This window comes from Leptinotarsa decemlineata, unplaced genomic scaffold, assembly GCF_025532065.1.
Source record: "Leptinotarsa decemlineata unplaced genomic scaffold, Ldec_3_MD MMD2_tig00026314_RagTag_RagTag, whole genome shotgun sequence".
Taxonomy (NCBI): Eukaryota; Metazoa; Arthropoda; class Insecta; order Coleoptera; family Chrysomelidae; genus Leptinotarsa; species Leptinotarsa decemlineata.
The window spans coordinates 13,471,580-13,487,661 of NW_027412684.1; the positions used below are offsets into that span (position 1 = coordinate 13,471,580).

Here is a 16,082-nt window from a genome sequence, read left to right on the forward strand (position 1 = left end):
AATTTAATTTAATGACTCGTCAGCCAATCATAAAACTCGGTTAGTAAAAATTATTCATACCAACCGTCAATTCTTCAGTCCACGTGGACTAATTCGTTGCGGCATAATTCCTTTGTATTGATTTTTTTGGCCTTTGACTTCGCCGACACCTTTAAGATTACCATCTCGGTTACTTCGACCACCACATCCGGAATCTTTCCATGACTGGACGACAAATTCTGAAAATCTTCGGTATTCTTCTCCATTAAGTCTAGGCGGAAGGAAGTGAGGCCTAATGAGAGAGTCACCGACAATTCCAACCCAAATATTAAAAGAAAACTGTTCTTGAAAATTATTTTCTATCAAGGCGTGTGGATCTGTAAACAATATTCGACTTAGAAAACCTGGATTTCTTCGCATTTTACCGCGTAACCAATTAGAAAAAGTTAGTCTTACAGGCTAATCACTGGGCAATATTGGTTATATCACGTTACATGTGATCACGTTACACGTGATAGGGATATAGCTGCTGGGCTCTTAAAATCTGCTACACTGTGACATGTGTAATATTCAGTTCTTCTGCTATTTTCCGAGTACTGTTATGAGGATTTACTTCAATCTCATTTAAAACAGCTTCTTTAATTTGAACTGTTCTAACCGTTGCAGGCCTTCCAATGACAACCGTCGATCTTTTAAAGCTGCCAGTTTCAGAAAGTCGCGCATGGAGACGTACAAAAGTTCTTCTATTAGGCACTACACGCTGAGGAAATCTTTCATGGTAAATGCATCTTGCAGCATTCGAGTTTCCGTGAGCCATTCCATAACAGAAATGAATGTCTGCCATTTCACTGTTAGTAAATTGAACCATGTTTTGCAAAAATGGTTCGAAAAATAACCACTAAACACACTTTATATAACAGTTATAAATTAAAAGCTTATGAAGTTGACAACTGTCAAGTTGTTTATTAAATGCTGCAATCGCTTTCCAAGGCAACCCTTGATTATTATCTATGGTATTTTCAGAAGAGTGCGAAATTCAATGATGCGGCGGCTAGACGGTTGTATTGAAGCCGAAGGAGGCCATTTCCAACACTTAATTTAGTGCAATTCGTTAGTCTAGATGTTAATTTTATTTAATATTTGTTGTTATTGTTACATAATTGTAATGAAAAATTATAAAAATAATAGATTCCAGAAGAAAAATTCAACTCCCCATATTATTCCTTGTGAGGTCCAGGGATATGCAATTAGGTCGACTTTTTTTTCTTAAAAACTAAGCAAGATACGAAAAAAAATCAAAAGACAAAAAAGTTGTATTTCTGATTGCTCAATTCAAAGAAATAATAAAAATTGCACAAAAGTAAGTGGCGTACATTTTTAAGTCAAAAATATTCGTTCAAATCCCGCTCGAGACGCCACTGAACTTAATAAACTGAATCACGTTCGGGCTAAATTAGCTCCTTAATGTTATGAATACCATTGACAGATTACAACAAAATTAGGTGAAGGATGTTTGAAATATTTACGAATAAATTTTTTTTAATTTTTATTTTAACACCCTGTATCTTGAGAACAATGGATTTGCGGATCCATGTTTATATGAACATTTCGTTTCGTTTATATGAACATTTCGTTCCGTTTATATGAACATTTCGTCTTGAAATTACCTAAAGAATCGTCTGTTAGATTTATGGTACGTACTTAATTAACACCCTGTATATTTTTGTCAAATGAAGAGGCAATTGAACAATTATTTTGCAGAGATGAACGCCGAGTACTATTTGGACGGGTTACACAGATGGAAGCATCCCCGGAAGAATATGTAGAGTTAAAAGGAGACTACGTTGAAACAAATTTAAAAAAAATGTCTTGTATCTTTTCAGACCATCTTTATTTCAAAATTTTTGAACGTTACTATTGAAAACTTTTGGATTTTCAGCTCATCCTAACCTGAAAGGTTTCATTTCCCATGGAGGTCTTCTGGGTACCTTAGAAGCTGTTCATTCCGGGGTACCCATCATGGCTGTTCCACAATTTGGCGATCAATTCACAAATGTGAAAGCTCTGGAAGCTGTAGGTGGTGGATTCATGTTTGATTTTCATCGAGCGATGGAAGATAATGTACTAGAAGCTTTGAAAAGACTCTTGAGCACAGAGTAAGTTGTTTCCAGAAACAGTGTGAAATTTCTTTTAGTTTGGTACAATGGTAACTTCCAGAAATGGTGTTCTGTAAGTTACCATTGTTTTTACTGGTACGGTTTCATTCGAATATATTTATATTTGTTCCAGGTTGAAGAATAGCGCATCTGCACTATCGGAAAGATTCAAAGATAGACCTTTGTCTCCAATGGATACAGCCGTATATTGGATCGAATATGTAGCTAAATATAAAGGAGCTCCCCATATAAGAACTGCAGCGGTGGATATGCCATTTTATAAATATTTACTGTTGGATGTGATAGCGTTTTTATTAGCCGTAGTATTTGCTCTCTTGTATGTAGTGTATTTTATGGCCAGATTCGTATTGAAAAGAATTTTTAGAAAGGAAACAAAAGTAAAGAAGTCCTGAAGCGGTCAGTGCAAAGATTTCAATAGTGTGATCGAAGTAGGAGAAATAGTAGAAAAAAAGTTAAGAATAGGTACATAAATATACCTACATAACAACACAATGACTCCAAAAATCAATCTATCCCTTTCAATTTACGACTCTTGTCATTTCGAATTGTAGAAATTTATTAGCTTTCGGCAGTGCTTCGTATAAATAAAGTAACTGAGGGTTCTTACATTTCTTTCAATGAGCTCGACAACAAAAGTGTGAAAATATATTCACCAATGAGTTCGTAATACTTATATAAAATTTTAATTTCATCATTTTCTAATTCATATCCTATAAAACTTCGCCATTTACTGAATGGCAGACTATTATGATTTTCAACAAAAATCGATACATCTATGATTTTCGTCGATTACTATCACAGTTATCATTTAGTTTTGTCTATTACTGGAGTTTTTTCCCAACACCACACCATTATTTCAATACCTCGACACGTGTTTCGATCACCAAGTGATCATCTTCAAGAGGAAGACCAGTTTGATCTTCCCCTCGTGAAAACAGACAAGTCTCAGTTCGTAACTGAGTAGAGTGAAAATGTGAATAGTTTCCAGACATGTGGGACTCCACCTCTCAAATAGATTCACAATACCTTACGCCAATAATTTTGACATTTATGGGTATTCAACTCCCCTACAATAAAAAATGAAAATATCCTAGAAATGTTACGTTAATAGATATTGCAAGACAAAATGTGTCGGGTCATAATATTAAAATCACTAAGCATTTTGTCTGCTGCCGAAGTAACTGTTTTACAACCCTTTTTTGTTCAGGTGTCCTTCATATGGACAGTATTTCGTGACCTGTATACCCTACATCCTCACTTTTAGCATAGTTATTTTCACACTATTCCGTATTACGTAGTCAAATGATGACAACTCTAGACCATTAGGAATTAGAAAGTCTAAAGTAGTGAACAGATGGTGAACATATGAACAGGGACAACATTAAAATTCTATTGACAGACATAAACCAAATGATTGAGCTGCTTGCATAATGAATATTACTGGAGTTTTTTCCCAACACCGTTATCGTTATTTTAACACCTCGACACGTGTTTCGATCACCAAGTGATCATCTTCAAAAAGAAGATCAAACTAGTTTTATCACCTCTGCAGAGGGGTGACGTACAGTTGGTTTGAATTGTACCTCTCAGGTCGAAGTCAAATGGTCGGAACATCAGACTTCTCAGAAAGCAGGGCAATTACATCTGGTGTGCCACAGAGTTCTGTGTTAGGTCCAGCTCTGTTTTTGTTATATATATAATGATTTAATGATCTTGCAGATTTACTCTCTTCGCGGATGATATAACTCAGTAGAGAAAAGAGTAAAATTTCCTCCAGATGTTATGCAGTGAGGATGGTTTCTAATGAGTTAGGTTTTCACAGAGCAAAAACGGTTTACTATGCTTTAATTGAGTCCCAAATAAGATATGGAATACAATTTTGGGGAACATGGAGTGCATCCCTTCTCTCTTCTGTGTTGATATTGCAAAAAAGAGCAGTGAGGTGTCTCTGTGAAGTCAAACCTAGGGAATCATGCAGAAAGTATTTTGAGGTCAATAAGATTTCAACTGTCGTTGTACTGTTTATTCTTGAAACTACGTTTGGTGTATAAACATAAAACGGAGTTTGACTTTGTTTCTTCTTCTTATGCTACTCGTAATACTATATTTAATATCAGACTTTCCGTACCTAACTCAACATTAATCAAGGATTACATTTTTTATAAAGGTGGAAAATTATTCAATCATTTACCACTATAGTCCGTTCATAATTTGTCGATAGCACAAAATGAGGGCCCAAGTCATAAAACGGTCGTAAAACTCGTAAAATCATAGGCGGAGGTTCCTGAGGTGTTTGTTCATTAAATATAAAGCTTCAGTTTATATTCGAAACTTGCCTTGAAAGGGTGAAGTTGTTACGAACGAAAATAATTTTTGGTTTAGTACATTTTTTAATCGCATTTAATTTACGGCTCGTTGGTGTTTCGGCGTCTACGGCAGTAATTAACGTTTCTAATATTTATTTTGCGAATTTTGTGCAGTGCGTGAGTAACTTTTTTTCATATTCCTACAAACATATACGTACCTTTCGTTCCTGCTTGTTTTGTTTGATTGCTTGCGATGGCTTCGTCATCATCATCAACATCATCAAGTTTTACACCGGTACTGTTGCGTACAGTCAGTAAGTCTGTCTATTCACCAAGAGAGAAGACTATTGTTTTGAACGTTCACGATGCTCTGGTTTCTCAGAATCCCACAAACACTGTTCAGAACATAATCAAGAGTTGTGCCAACATGACGGGCGTAGGGGAGTCAACAATATATAGGTTCCTATCAGAAAGAAAAAAAAGGTATAGCTAACCCAAATACAAACGAATACTTAAAGAGGGGGAGAAAACCTATTGAAATTGATGAATTTGCCAAAAATGGTATTCGAAGGAAAATTCACGAATTTTTTTACAAAAAAGAAATACCCAACTTAAACAAAATTTTACAAGAAGTTAGAGACGACCCGAATTTGCCTCCTGTCGGACGAACCAAATTGTGGCAAGTTTTAAAAGAATTAAATTTCCGGTGGGAGAAATCAGACCGAAAATCACTTTTGATTGACCGGGAAGAGATAATATGTTGGAGAAGAAAGTATCTAAGATCTATACGAAAATTTCGGGCTGAAGGAAGGCCAATTTACTATCAGGACGAAACGTGGGTAAACGCAGGTCATACTCTCACAAAAATTTGGACAGATAAAAATATATCAAGCCCCAGGCAAGCCTTTATGGAAGGTTGGTCTACTGGTATTTCCCCACCCTCTGGTAAAGGCAGTAGATTAATAGTTTCTCACATTGGCAGTGAAAAAGGATTTGCTAAGCATGGTTTGTTGGAATTTGAATCCAAAAGCACAAAAGACTATCACGAGGAGATGACAGCTGATGTTTTCGAAGAGTATTTTGAGCAGATGATTGAACATATACCACCATACTCAATTATAGTATTAGATAATGCACCTTATTATTCACGACTAGTTGAAAGACTTCCAACGACTGCGTGGAAGAAACAGGATATCATTGACTGGCTGCGGACTGGCTGCCTTACGAAGATGGAATGGTTAAAGCAGAACTTTCAAAAATTGCCCGGCAACACAAATCTAAGTTCAAGAAATACGTAGTTGACAAAATGGCGGAAAGACGAAACATCACAGTCCTTAGACTTCCACCCTACCACTGCGAATTAAATCCAATTGAACTCATTTGGGAACAAATGAAAAGCTATGTGGCTAGAAAAAATACGTCATATAAAATACAAGCTGTACGTGAATTGTTATATGAGTCTTTACAACATATTACAGAACAAAATTGGCGAGATGCAGTAAGACATGCAATAGAAGAAGAACAAAAAATGTGGGATCTTGACAATATAATTGATGCGACTGTAGAGACACAACCGCTAATTATTAACCTGCAAGACAACTCGGATTCCGAAGATGATCCTGTTTATTTTGAATTTGAATAGTTTTGTAAGTAATCGTAGTTTATTTCATTTAAAAATAGGTATTGATTAAATAAATGTATCTTTTACAAATTGCGAGTAACTTATTATTTTTGAATGAAATAAAGAAATTTTTTTAAAATAAAAATACAGTTTACAGTACCTACAGTTCAAGAATATTAATATATTTATTTATTTAAAGTAACTAATGTTTTAATCATATACTCTACGACACTGGTCACTCATTTCCACTCAAAATACCTACATAATCGAATTAAAAGTTTTATAGCTGTATTGTATTTCTTCAGGTACAAGGTGGGTTAGTCGAAAATATCTTAAACTGCCAGTGTTGCGGAATTGATTGAGTTTGATATGTATCCCCAAATGTCGGATTGAATCGTCAAAGGTTTTCACCTAACCTGCTCTTACTCTGCAGCTTCCGGGTAAAGGGGATGCATCCGCCCAATCAGTAGCTAATAGTGGACTGTAAGGGGTTGATTGCTTTGTGGGTATGAGTGAGTACACGTAAATCGGCACCTTAATCTCTCGATACACTGTAGCACACCGTTTTCTCATTCATACTATCACTGTCCTTTTTTTGTCCGTCCATCGCGGAGAGCAATATTTTGGCTAGTCCCCTTGACGATTGGCGCGAGCAACTATATATATACGGGGTGATGCAAACAAGAGAACTACAATTTGATATATGCTTAATTAATAACTATATACATAGGGGAAATCCGAGAACTTAACAGCCAGTTTTAGTTTGATTTTTGTTATTATATCATATTAGCTGTCCTCTCTGTATTTCAGTTCTCTAATGAGGGTCAAACTTGCAGTGAGCTATCAACAAATTATGAACGGACTATAGGTATAAGGTGTACAAATCTAACCAACGTATCATTCAAGAAAGCAGTTAGAAATTTACTAGCTGATAGACCCTACAAGAGTATTTTATTGAATCATTAAACGTGTATTCCCATTTTATTTTTATTGTATTTGTACTTGTTTCATTCAAATTTTTGTAAATTACCAGTTTTTATCTATACACCATTAGTTGTCTTTATATTTTTACTTACAAATCTTCGTCAATGGGATGCAAAATCCTCTGATAATAGAGTATATTTTGATTTGATTTGAAAAACAACCCTGGAATGTGCTCGTAGCAGCAATGAATCATTGAAGAGTGAACATTATTAAAAAAAGGATTGAAGAATTTGAGGTAAAAGAAGTTCAAGATTATTTTCTTGTCTTATAAATTACACAGAAGCGATAACATGCAAATTTAACCAGTTACATAATTGTATTAGTTGATGAATTGATGTTGTATTTTCGAGTCACTGAAAAATCCTATCAAATTGTCATGCGTCCACTTTTTGAAGAACAGACCCGTGAAAGATAGTCTTCATTACCAGAAATTTTTGAATTTGAGGAAGGGTCAAATAATCTCAAACTGCTCTGTAATATGGCTCGCAACAATTCAGGCGCATTTTCGTGGAACATAAAAAGCAGACGACATCGACATTGTGAAAGTTTCAGAAACAGCAGTTCCTTTAATAGATATTACTTCTTTGATAATTGTTCCTTTGTAGTGCAATTCCACTCCAGTTGCCACAGTCTATTCATTAAAACGTGCCCCGAGAACAGTGGAAATTCAAAGCTTTCAGCTACCACTAATTACGGTATTCCAATCTTAGGAATCTTTGGGCCGGAGATAGCCATATTTCCAAATGTCTTCGTGCAAGGGCTACGAGCTTAATTTGGCTAATTAGTGTTGTTTAACGGGCAGGGGATTATAAACGGACATTGAATGAAGAAAACATTACGATAAATGAAAAGACAGGGCCGGTTTTTGTAATTCTCTCAACCTTTCTGACGCTTTGAACAAAAAGGTTAATTGGAAATGTTTCAACGGTCCACGTTCAACAATTTCACGAATGGAATAAAGAAAGTGAATTCGTTATATCTCTGGAATAACTTTTGAAGGGAATAAAATATCAAGGTCTGACAAAATGTATGTGAAGAGGAATCATTTCTAGTATAGTCGGAGTAAATGATATTGTGTACATTTAAAGTTGGCGGCACTCTCAAAGGCAAAAAAAAAACAATACATAGAAATGAACCGGCAGCGAACTAGTCCACGTCGACTGTAAACTTGGCGGTTTGTATTGGACAATTTTTACTAACTGAGATTTATGAGTGGCTGAAGAGTCATAAAATTGAATTTAAAGTCATGTTACGGTGACGAATCGGGGGAATCGGGGAACGTTATCGCTGTCGTGTTCAGTTCAGGAAATTCGAATAACTTAAAATTTTTGCTTTCTGTTTAAAATGTGGCGTTCTTGGACGAGTACTAATAATAATAATGAGTGAAATAACAACACCGACTTTTTCCAGTCTAGTGATTCCAATAGAGATGGTGAACAATGCGAAAAAGAGATACCAGTGAATGAGATTCGGATACATTTGAATAATTGAACACTGAGAGTATGTTTCAATGTATATAAGAATCTACATTTCAACTATGGTTTCGAGGGAAACAAACTATTACAAGCAACATCAGATTTGACCGAAATTCCTTTCTCAACTGTACGTAAAATTACCAAAACCTTTAGATGTTCATCTAATAAATTCATTGAATAAAAAGGAATATACGACTGTTACAAAAGCAATGAGATTCCTACAACTGAAATCATAAGGAAGAAACTGAATACTTCCGGCAATAAGTGAGCTGCTGTGACAAAACTTTTCAGAATTTAGATTTAAAATAATAAACAAATGTCAAGCAGTTGCAATTTGTCAGTTTTATGTGAATTCGACAAAGTTATTTCAAGTAGATATTTGAAAAATTGATAACTAGGTTCATTTAACGATTTGCTATTTCTATAAAGTAAAACTTTGACAATTCGCAGTTTTCTCAAAACTTATAAGAAAATTAGGGTAAAATTCAATACATAATAGTTGGAAGTCATTGACGTTATGAGCCCTTCCAACTGCTCTTTATAAAATTTAAACAAGCTCTGTGTAATTTATGGCGAAAATTAATGAAAGAAGAAGAGTGACAGAAACTTCAAAAAGTGAAAAAGTAGCCCTGTAAATGTTATACAAATTGATAATACAAATGAAAAGCATAATTCGAGAAAACTAGTGAATTGGGAGTGATCTCAGTGACTCAGAAAACTATGTGAAATATAAATCTCCAAAATACCCTGACAATACAGTCACAAATAGCCAAAGAGCTGTGTTGGATAATTACAAAATTTGTACTCAAGATAAAGAAGAATGTGGTCCATCTTCAGCTATGAATGTTTCGGTATTAAAAAAGTTCAATAAACTAAGAGGAAAATTCTTTATTGAAAAAATGTATAATCGACAAGAAAATCATATCAGAGAAAGAAAAAATCAACAATCTTTTAATTGACAAAATAAATTTTTCAGAAGAGAAATTTAACAGAATGACTTGCTAGAAATGTGAAAGAATGGAAGGTGTATAGATAAAATTATTGAAAAAGTAAATTGTTTGAGTAATTGTTACCTTCCACAATCTGAAAAAATATAAAAATTATAATGGAGAACTTTATACAAGTGTAGAAGGGCAAACTTTTTAGTTTACCCCGATAAGTTACTGCGTAAAAATCAAAGTATTTTTCACAAAGAAAAATCTTCTATTTATCAGTAACTTGTCGTATTTAACAATTTTGCCTATCAAAAAAATTATTAAGAAATAATACTTATCTTTTACGTTTCGGAGGCCAAAATCTGCCTCCGTCTTCAGAAATGGATAAAAATTCCAATATATACGCAGTTATTCCTTTTTTGAGAGCTTATTTCTTTACTTCTTCGACAGATGTCAAAGAAGTTTTGAAGTTTTCAATCGGTTGGAATGTGTTGATTTACGGTCTCAAAATTCCACCTTGAACCTTGAAAGTGTTTGCTCAAAGGCAAAATTTTGGGACTGCAAATATGGGATTAGATTATAATTATTTTCAAGAAAACGCTGAAGTAAACTCAAAAAAAGTACTTCCAAAATCCAAACTTCAGAATATTCGTAGATAAGATAAATTGAAAACCTGTCTTGTTTTTAACAACAGAAATACAAATTTTGGACAAATATATTTATTTCAGAAATACATACTTGTTATACACCATATTGATATTATTGCAACACTTACAAGTCGTATTCCATAATTCAAATTACTGTTGTGGATGGAGTCAGAATCATCATCTGATATAGAGTCTCTTGTGCTAGCATCTGATATGGAGTCTCTTCTGTCAACATCTGATGCGAAGTTCCTTGTGCCAACATCTGATACAGAGCCTCTTGTGTCATCATCTGAATGCGAGTCACGATCACCTAGAAGTTGTATTCCATAGTTTACATTTCTGCTGTGGATGGAGTCATAATCATCATCTGATACGGAATTTCTTGTGTCTGCACTTGATACAGAGCCTCTAGCGTGAGCATCTGATACGGAATCTCTTGTGTTGGCATCTGAATCCCACTCACTATCACCTATAACTTCTATCCCATAATCCACATTTCTGCTGTTAATGGAGCCATAACCATCATCTGATACGAAATATTTTGTGCCAGCATCTGATACGAGGTCTTTTAGGCTTGCATCTGATATGGTCTCCCATGTGTCTACATCTGATACGAGGTCTTTTAGGCTTGCATCTGATATGGTCTCCCATGTGTCTACATCTGATACGGAGTCTTTTGTTTTAGCATCTGATATAGAGTATCTTGTCTTAGCATCTGATATGGAGTTTCTTGTGTGTGCATCTGAATACGAGTCACTATCAAGTAGAAGTTCTATTCCATGTTTCAAGTTACTGCTGTGGACGGAGTCAGAATCATCATCTAATACGAAGTTTTTCGTGTCAGCATCTGATATGGAGTCTCGTGAGTCTGCTTCTGAATCCGAGTCACTATCATCCAGAAGTTTCATTCGATAATAATTATTTCTGCTGTGAATAGAGTCATGATCATCATCTGATATGGAGTTTTTTGTGACAGCATCTGATACGGAGCCTCTTCCGTCAGCATCTGAATCCGAGTCACTATGATTTAGAAGTTTCATTCTATAATTCACAATTCTGCTGTGAATTGAGTCATAATGATCATCTGATACGGAGTCTTTTGTGACGGCATCTGATACGAAGTCTCTTGTTTCAGCATCTGATTCGGAGCCTCTTGTGTCAACATCTGAAACCGAGTCACTATCACCTAGAAGTTTCATTCTATAATTCACAATTCTTCTGTGAATTGAGTCATAATCATCATTTGATACAGAGTCTTTTGTGACAGCATCTGATATGGAGCCTCTTGTCTCAGCATCTGATACGGAGCCTCTTGCGTCAGCATCTGAATCTGAGTCACTATGATTTAGAAGTTTCATTCTATAATTCACAATTCTTCTGTGAATTGAGTCATAATGATCATCGGATACGGAGTCTTTTGTGACGGCATCTGATACGGAGCCTCTTGTCTCAGCATCTGATACGGAGCCTCTTGCGTCAGCATCTGAATCTGAGTCACTATGATTTAGAAGTTTCATTCTATAATTCACAATTCTTCTGTGAATTGAGTCATAATGATCATCGGATACGGAGTCTTTTGTGACGGCATCTGATACGGAGCCTCTTGTCTCAGCATCTGATACGGAGCCTCTTGCGTCAGCATCTGAATCCGAGCCACTATCATCTAGAAGGTTCATTCCATGTTTCGAATTATTGCTGTGGACGGAGTCAGAATCATCATCTGATATGAAGTTTCTTGTCTTAGCATTTGATATGGAGTTTCTTGTGTCATCATTTGAATCCGAGTCACTATCACTAGAAATCATTCTTTTCATAATAGCATATAGTCCTTTTTCAGAAATTTCTATTTTCACAAACTTATCGCTGGTATCGACATCATATAAATCGTTTTCCTTACTGCTGACGACTCCAACGATTTGGCAGTCTCCGCTTGGCGGAAAATGCTTTTCCTTTGTCTCTTTCGACATATTTCCAGCAAAAATATTTTATCAGATGTCCGCGACTAATAAAAACCTCTTCTATATCAAACTAGATCAAATTTTGATATAGAAGTACATCAAAAATTGGGTTATTCTCACCAAATATTTGAAAATTCCAAACTGTCTGCCACTAACGATATTGTTACACCAAGTCTATTTCACAAACTATAGTCAGAGTTGGATCATGGGCCTATTTATGTTAACTATTATCTTCACACAGTGCTACCACCAGAAGTTACCTCAATCTAAACAGTAGTTGGAGTCGAAAGATTTAAGATATCAGCCTATTCCTTCGATATTGTGTGACATACCTGTGGACAATAAAATCTATGTAATGGTTAGTTGATGAATACGAAACTAATGCAGATATTAACTCGGCGATTAGTAGACAAAATAAGCTTTAATAACAATAAAATATCAATAATAAATTAATTGTCGTTTCAGGATTATGGAGATATATAATTTTATTATTTTTGCTCACGCTAAGTTTTTCATTGGACTGATTACGAATCAAATGATGAATTGAACGTAGGCCGTTAAATTGCTAGAAGGGAAAATAATATTTTGTTACAGAAAATAATATGTGAAAAGTATTTCCATTTTATTCTTTAATAGATTAAAAAAGTATATATTTTGGAAAAAATCCTTTTCAGCTTCCTATTTCTCCATCGAAGTAAACAATTAAAAAAAAAATAAGTCTGATTCAAGACAAACTCTTTACAAAGCTATAGAAAAAATTCACCCAAACAGTTACTTGTGCTTATTGAATTTCTCAGAAAATATCATTTCTTATTCAGTTCATTTCGGAATCCAAACAGAATCATGCACAAAAAAGGTTCACAATGTAATATGGAGAATTTAAATGCCATGAAGATTTTTTCCTAGACAATGAACGATTAGAAACAAAGAACTGTATTCATTTATAGACCAATTACATGTACCAACAACTTATAAAATGTCCCAAGAAAAAACGAAAAGGTTTGATAAAATAACATCCCATAAATTGTTAAATAGTTCCTCAGAGGCGTTTTCACCAATATTGAAAATACTTGACATACACATATACAAGGTGTATGATAAAATCAAAGAAATTCTGGAAGTGTAACATTCTGTTATATCCTGTACGATATTTTTTAGGACATGCATTCATCAGGGTTTTTTCCTCAGAACCTGCTCCCTGAGTTATTCAAGAAATACTTTATTGTAAATTTTCATTACAGTTTATGAAACCGCAACACACTTTGCAGTTTTGTAAACCACAACACGTGTTGAGGTTTTGAATACTCCGACTTTTGAACACTTCGACACTGTAACAATGAATTCCGCCAGCCGATTGCAGTTGAATCTGATTGGCAAGCATAAAGAAGCTTGTTTATTTTACTCAATAGATGCAAATGTGCGTAGTGATCATACTTTGATCATGCATATATCTTTGTTTGGGTTACTTTGTTCATTAAATAAATTGTTTCTTGAATATGTTATCGATTTGGGAAGAGCCTGTATTTGTTTTTTTCTGCTTCTTTCACCTAATATGCAACAGTGGAGAATTATATTTCATAATGAATGAGTATTAGTAACGGATTGAATATATATTGAAGATTCGTATATGCGTGACTGAAAAATTAAATTTCGAGACTTTTCTCTATAGTTAATTTTCCAAAGAAGTGTGGCAATATGTATTCAAAATAAATTTTTGGAAAATTTGTATCATCAGCGTGAAAAAACTTGATAGTAATGAGATATTTTTTTAATTGACGTAAGACCTTCACAAAATGAACTATTGAATTATTTAGATTGATTTTTTTCCATTTGTCAATGCGGTTTTTGTCTTTTCGTTGATATCGAAAATTCATCTAATTTTTCAAATGGGTCCTAGGTAAAATTACCTGATAGATATATATTAAACATGGTTTCTAGTTCCAGGAACATAGCAAATGGTTCTTTAGTATTTCATTTCTTATTCCGTTTATGACTTTCTACAGTTCTGATGAATTCAGAGATTAAGGATTAATAATTCAATATATCTGAAATAATCTGGGCCTATTTCATTATACATTGTAATTTGAATCCTCTTTCTTTTTCATAAGAATTATGAATGATATGTTTTTCCGTTCCTAGTGATACCATCCAGAGTGATCAACTATTTCTGACAAGTTGTGCAAATAGTTAATTCGAATCTTATAAGCAAGGAATGGAAAAATATATTTTTTGAATATCTTGATAATTTTTATTTTCAACTAATGAAAGCTACTATATTCTTAAATTGTCTCTTCTTATTGTTCAAAAATTTGTTATAAGTTGATGCATTGGTTAACAAAAATAATTATTCTAAAAACACTATTGAAATATTTTTTATCGATGAAAATGTATACGCCAGATAGAAAGTGACTTTTAACTCACTTAATATTTCAGGTTTGAAAAATTGTTCTTGTTTACCTACATGAAATGTTAAGGAAACAATTTATTAGAATTCAAGACACAAAATTGGAATGTGTCTTCTGAAAATAATGCGTTTTCCTACAGTGAAATTATTTATTATGTATATGAATTTTTGTCTAATTTGTAGTTATTTTCTGTTTATTACAATAAAATCACTGTTTTGGCATTGCTCTTTCTTATTCTGAAAAAATTGTGTATTGATGTTTACATTTAATGTTTTAAGTAATAAAAAAATTGATGGAAATCACCATGTAACATTTTGTAAAAAATCTAATGAAACAAATTTTATTATCTATAAACGGAAATGTTTAAAAGATGTGTGTTGTGGAATTGGCCGCGGTGGTAGTGCGCCCTACTCACGATTGGAAGGCCGTAGGTTCGATACCCGCCTCGACCAGATATTTTTCTCGACAGAATTTATCTGGTTGAATCTGGAATTATTCTGCAACCATGTTAGGAATCACACGTTAAAAGGTAAGACTTCGTTAGTCCTTAGCTTGCACAAGTTTCTTAACTTTTGAGAGTTGTCTTTCGTAAGGAGGCGACAGCTGATTACCAGAAAAACAGATTTTAAACAGATTCTCCCCAGAATACGAAAGATTGGAACACAATACGATATCCCATTGAGAAATTATCAACTAATTTTTATATTCTATTCCAAATATAGAAAGTTAAATGATAATTCAAATTCGATACAATTCAAAATTTTGTTTAAGAAAGATTTTTCATCTATAAATTATTATTTGCACCAATGTTTGGAAATTGAAAGATCAATTATCTCATAAACATTAATTCATAATAATTTTTCAAACAAAAGGAATGAAAAATAGAACTGAACTTGAAAACAATCAGAATTTTCAGAAAAAAACTTTTTGTTCAGCATAAATCATTTCTGAAACCTGCAAACATTAGTTTGCAAAAAAAAACAAAAATTCCACGCTTTCATTATGAACTTTCTAATTAGCTGATAAAAAATTAAGAAACATATTGAGACTAAGTGGGACATTTTCTTGATTGTCATTTTATAAAGAAACATGAACACCATACTGAAAAGGTTTCAGCATCTGATTCGGAGCCTCTTGTGTCAACATCTGAACCCGAGTCACTATCACCTAGAAGTTTCATTCTATAATTCACAATTCTGTGAATTGAGTCATAATCATCATCTGATACAGAGTCTTTTGTGACAGCATCTGATACGGAGCCTCTTGCTTCAGCATCTGAATCCGAGTCACTATCATCTAGAAGGTTCATTCCATGTTTCAAGTTACCGCTGTGGACGGAGTCAGAATCATCATCTGATATGAAGTTTCTTGTCTTAGCATCTGATATGGAGTTTCTTGTGTCATCATTTGAATCCGAGTCACTAGCACTAGAAATCAGTCTTTTCATAATAGCAAATAGTCCTTTTTTAGAAATTTCTATTTTCACTAACTTATCGGTGGTTTCGACTTCATATAAATCGTTTTCCTTACTGCTGACGACTCCAACGATTTGGCAGTTTCCGCTTGGCGGAAAGTGCTTTTCGTTTGTCTCTTTC

The 16,082-nt window shown here is 34.1% G+C and overlaps 1 protein-coding gene across 2 annotated transcripts in view; it reads left to right on the plus strand.

Moving 5' to 3' along the window:
• Nucleotides 1-14,708, plus strand: part of LOC111514251 (UDP-glycosyltransferase UGT5) — a 46,857-nt gene extending 32,149 nt beyond the window's left edge. The window contains exons 6-8 of one of the 2 annotated variants that reach the window (XR_012467122.1): nt 1,919-2,135; nt 2,269-10,687; nt 10,742-14,708. Coding sequence is in view for 1 of the 2 variants with exons in the window: in XM_074181620.1 (XP_074037721.1) it covers nt 1,919-2,135; nt 2,269-2,548 (497 nt within the window). In the remaining variant the exon portion in view is untranslated. Of the gene's footprint in view, nt 1-1,918; nt 2,136-2,268 lie in introns of both variants that reach the window. The other variant, XM_074181620.1, reaches the window with a different exon arrangement.
• Nucleotides 14,709-16,082: the final 1,374 nt, after the last annotated feature.